Raw genomic sequence first — 5,143 nt, forward strand, 5'->3', positions numbered from 1 at the left:
TTTAACGAACATTTTTGGCATCCCTTGCGGGGAGCAACATATCTTTTGCGTTCAATTGTGTGTTGCTGCCTACGAAGATCGCGTGCTTCGTCTAGCCGCTGGGCATATTTCTCAAAGTTATAGCCACTGGGCGTATCTTTCATATTCATAGCCGCTGGGCATATCTACCAAATTTTATAGCCGCTGGGCACAATTATTTACTTTCGAAAATAATCACAGTTGATTCGCATAAAATCTGAAAATGCAAAAAATCGCCAGAAAATTGGAAGCTACGCAATCCCTGCTGAAAAACTTCTCCACCAACATACGGAAAACGGCAAAAAGCAAGCAAACAAAAGGTTTCTTCACTGCCAGAAAGAATCTCTTGGAAAGTTACTGGACGCAGTACAAGGAAGCTCGAGAAGATTTGTTGGCCAATATTTATGACGGTGCAAAGGTGGAAGAAGTGAGTGACACAATAAAAGCGTTAGTTAGCGAAGACAGTTACATGGAAATTGAAATAATTTATTCGGAAATGATGGGAGAGCTAATCGATGAGTTAGAAAGCACTGAAGTTATAGAATCTCCAGGTAATAACGAAACTGTAATTAAAGGTGTGTCAAGCATGGAACTGACGTCTAATTTACCACGTATTAAAATTCCGTCGTTTGATGGTAATTATCTGCACTGGTACGCATTTAAGGATTTATTCACGTCAGTTGTATCAAATAACGTTGCATTGTCTAATACACAGAAACTTCAATATTTAAAAGATGCGTTAGTGTTGGACGCTCAACACGCCCTAGACAACATTACTACAACAGATGCACATTGGGCAGTAGCATGGAGTTTACTCGTCCGCAAGTATGAGAACAAGAGGATCATTCTTAATGCGTATTTAAAACAAATTGTTAATTTAACAACGGTGTCTGATGGTTTACCAAATAGTTTACGCTTGTTATGTGACACCATCACGTCAGCTGTGCGTGCGTTAGAGCAATTGGGTCGTCCAGTGCAGCATTGGGACGATTGGTTGGTCTTTACCCTTCTCCAAAAATTAGACACGAAAACACGCTCAGCTTGGGAGCTGTCAACAACCAGTTTAGAACAAATTCCAAAATTTGAGGAGCTGGTCAGTTTCTTAGAAAATCGAATACATTCGCTGGAGGTAGTTAATAGCATGACCGATAACTCTAATCAGGAGAAAAAGTTTGTAACACCTATCAGAACAAAGGGGTTCGTGAAAAGCCATCATACCACTGTTCAACAATGCGTGCATTGTCAAGGTAAGCATTTACTGGCATATTGCGCAGAATTTCGGCAAATGACTGGGACAAAGAGATATGAGGTAGTCAGATCTGCAAGATTGTGTTTCAATTGTTTGAGAACGGGACACATGGGTCATAATTGTCCATCGAAATATCGGTGTCTGCGATGTAATGCAGCGCATCATACATTACTACATGACCATAGTGGAAGTGGTGGAGAAACTAATTACTCAAATATACCGGAAAAGACCACTGAAGCGACTAAGAAATACGCTGTCACATCAAATAATACATACATTTCCAGTGCTAATCAAGGTGCTCGAACTTTACATCTACAGACTGTTTTAATTGGCACTGCATTGATAGAGGTAAGGAGTCCTTCTGGTCAGAAGCTTATTGTGCGAGCTCTTTTGGATAGCGCGTCGGAAGCAACGTTTGTCAGCGAATTCATCGTGCAGCGGTTAAAACTGGACAAAACAAATGTCATAGTGCCGGTGAGTGGTGCAAATGGTGAAAGGGTCGCCAATTCAAGAGGAATGGTTTCATTTACAATCCATTCGTTAAAATCCGATTTCAACATGAATTGTGTTGCACTAATACTTCCACGAGTGGGTAGCGTTACCCCAACCATTCCCATACCGAAAGAAGCGCTTGGTGAGTTCATGAATTTAGATTTAGCTGATCCTCAATTACAGGTTCCGGGGGCAGTCGATATGATTTTGAGCGCTTCAGATTATGCTGCTATTGTCTATGAGCGACTAAAACGGCATCCAACTAACAATATTGTTGCCCAATATACGCAACTCGGTTGGGTAATTTTTGGTGGACTGTCGCGACGAAAGGGTATTTCAGTGAAAGGACAAGTTAATTGCTGTCATACTCGGGCAACATTGCACGAAATGCTACATAAATTTTGGGAATTGGAAGAAATAACAAACCACGTTCCGTTAACAAAAGATGAAATGTACTGTGAAGATTTTTTTGAGCGTACAACTGTACGCAACGCAACGGGTCGATATGTAGTTAGACTACCAATCCAGCAGAAAGCTGACTTGGCAACACTTAAGTCAAGTAAACTAAATGCACTTGCATTATTAAACAGCACGTTACAGCGATTAACCCGAGATCCGGATATGTACAAACTCTACCAAGATTTCATGGACGAATATCAGACCTGTGGCCATATGGAAGTGGTGCCACACTCGTATGATGTAGCTTCAACATGTTATCTTCCTCACCATGGTGTCTATAAAGCATCGAGTTCTACAACGAAGCTTCGCGTAGTCTTCAGTGCTTCTAATAAATGTTTGAGCGGAATATCTCTTAATGATTGTCTGCATATAGGTCCCAGATTACAAAATGATCTATCAAATATCATCTTGCAATGGCGGCATTACCCTATAGTGTTTACAGGAGATATCGAGAAAATGTACAGGCAAATTCTTGTTGATAGCAAAGATGTGGATTTGCAACGAATAATGTGGCGCGTTCGACACGGGGACGCCCCTACAACGTTCCGGTTGCTCACTGTAACATATGGGACTAATTGTGCTCCATATCTTGCCATCAAAGTATTGCGTACTCTGGCAAAAGAGGAGCAAACTCGTTTTCCACGGGCAGCTGAATCGATTCTAAATGAATTTTACATTGATGACGTACTATCAGGTGGAGACACTCCAATCGAAGCTGCAGAAAAATTGCACGAACTTCAGGAGCTTCTAGCAACTGCAGGCTTCACTTTACGTAAATTTAATTCGAATTCAAATGACGTTTTAAGCACTCTGACTGAGGACGTAAAAGCTCACGCCGACGATGTGGAAATTAACACCGAGTATAAAACTAAGACACTTGGTCTTACTTGGTATACAAAATCCGACAGTTTTGGTTACAACGTCAATGTAACTTGTGACAACCATCATTACACAAAACGACTAATGTTGTCTGACATATCGAAGTTATTTGATCCACTTGGGTTCTTGGCTCCGGTTATCATTCGAGGAAAGATGTTTCTGCAACAACTCTGGCGTACTGGATCCGATTGGGATGATCCCTTGTCAATAGAGATGGCAAACATTTGGCATAACTTTCGTATTGACTTACAACAATTACATCACATTCGAATCCCACGTTGGATAAACACCACTTCGACAAGTGCAATTGAATTACACGCATTTGGTGATTCATCAAATCAAGCATATGCGGCTGCAGTATATGCGAAAACAACCATCGGTACGACCAGTTTTGTAAATTTGCTTATTAGTAAAACTAAGGTAGCCCCGTTGAAAGAAACGTCTATACAACGTATAGAATTATGTGCAGCATTTCTAGCAGCGTTAAAGCGATTTGTATCAGTCCGTGGCATATGCTCAGATATGTACAGCGATCGTGGTACATCCTTTGTCGGTGCTGATGCTTTAATGAAAGATGAAATTAAATTATTTAAAAAACAAATTGAAGCTGGGTCTGTGTTTGCATCAACCGTTGGCATAAATTGGCACTTTATACCACCCGCAGCGCCTCATTTTGGTGGCCTATGGGAGGCAGGAGTAAAAAGCATGAAATTTCATCTTAAGCGTGTAGTAAACACGGCAACTTTAACTTTTGAAGAATTTTACACGTTATTAAAACAAGTCGAAAATTGTTTAAATTCGCGGCCGCTTACGGCTCTATCTGATGACCCCACAGACTTATCCGCGTTGACACCAGGACACTTTTTGATTGGACGAGCGCCATCTGCCGTACCTGAACCTAATTTGCTAAATACAAAGATTGGTGTACTATTCCGATGGAAGATGTTAAGCCAGATGTATCAAGACTTTTGGCGCCGTTGGTCCCAAGAATATTTAACACAATTACATGCCAGAAACAAATGGACTAAAAGCCAAACAAATGTCGCAACCGGTCAACTGGTCCTACTTCGAGATGAACGATTGCCTCCAAGCTCCTGGTTGCTTGGCCGCATTATCCAAGTCCATCCTGGCACGGACGGTGCTGTTCGTGTCGTAACCATAAAAACACAGTCCGCCATTGTGAAACGGCCAATTACGAAGATCTCTGTTTTACCAATCGACATTGAAGGACGTCCTGAAGCACACGAGTAATATAGACGCAAGATCCGGTTGTATCTCCACGTCTAGGTGGGAGAAATGTTTAAAATTATCTAAATCAATCTGGCAACCACTGTGTGTGGGCTTTTTTTAATGGTTAGCAAGTTGTTTCATTCTTCTTGTTGTACGAGCATCCGTCGTGTTCGGTTGTGTTTCGTGTTGTGCAGTAAATTTGTTTGAGTTTTGTTCTAATTACATTTAAAAATATGTTTTATATGATAAGTAATATTAGAGATAAATAAATGAAATATTCTTTGAAACTTTAAAGAAAGAAAAAACCGCATTTAACGAACAGTGTGGTTAACTTTTTATTCTCTTCACAGAATCTGCAGTTTATATCCGTATACATACCTATTCTTGTTTATAACTTTAATAAAATTTTATATTTAAGTTATTACTATTTTTATTTATATTACTTATTTAGTTAGGAGTGTTTTTGTGTTATAACATTCAAATATTTAAATGGCGTTAAATTGCATTTTTACTACTTCACGATTAATGACTCCACGTGTTCTTATTTTCTAACAAACCATCCAAGTATAGAAATTACCTAATAATAATATTTTGTTAATGATTTGTTTTGTTTTTTTTTATTGTTTATTATTAAAACTAACTACACAATCGAGTTCATTGAACTTTATTACTGAAACGGAATAATTTCTATATTTTTTACGCAATAACACACAGTTTGTTACTAGAATGGAAATTATTTAATAAAAACAGAGCTGATTATTTTGTGTGACGAAAAAATTGCAATTAAAACAAATAGAATTATATATATAATGTAAT

General features: G+C 39.0%; 1 protein-coding gene across 1 annotated transcript; it reads left to right on the forward strand.

Moving 5' to 3' along the window:
- The first annotated feature begins 241 nt into the window (after positions 1-241).
- Positions 242-4,348, forward strand: LOC119681450. Its single transcript, XM_038094650.1, has 2 exons — positions 242-3,800; positions 3,879-4,348. The coding sequence occupies exons 1-2, from the start codon at positions 242-244 to the stop codon at positions 4,346-4,348; spliced, it is 4,029 nt and encodes a 1,342-aa protein (XP_037950578.1).
- The last annotated feature ends 795 nt before the right edge of the window (positions 4,349-5,143 follow it).

The sequence above is a fragment of the Teleopsis dalmanni genome, chromosome 1 (assembly GCF_002237135.1).
Source record: "Teleopsis dalmanni isolate 2A chromosome 1, ASM223713v2, whole genome shotgun sequence".
In the NCBI taxonomy this organism is placed as follows: Eukaryota; Metazoa; Arthropoda; class Insecta; order Diptera; family Diopsidae; genus Teleopsis; species Teleopsis dalmanni.

Coding starts and splice junctions, on each gene's coding strand:
- LOC119681450 (XM_038094650.1), top strand. CDS start 242: ATGCAAAAAATCGCCAGAAAATTGGAAGCTACGCAATCCCTGCTGAAA. Junction 3,801..3,878: donor ATGGGAGGCAGGAGTAAAAA/GCATGAAATTTC, acceptor TATTAAAACAAG/TCGAAAATTGTTTAAATTCG.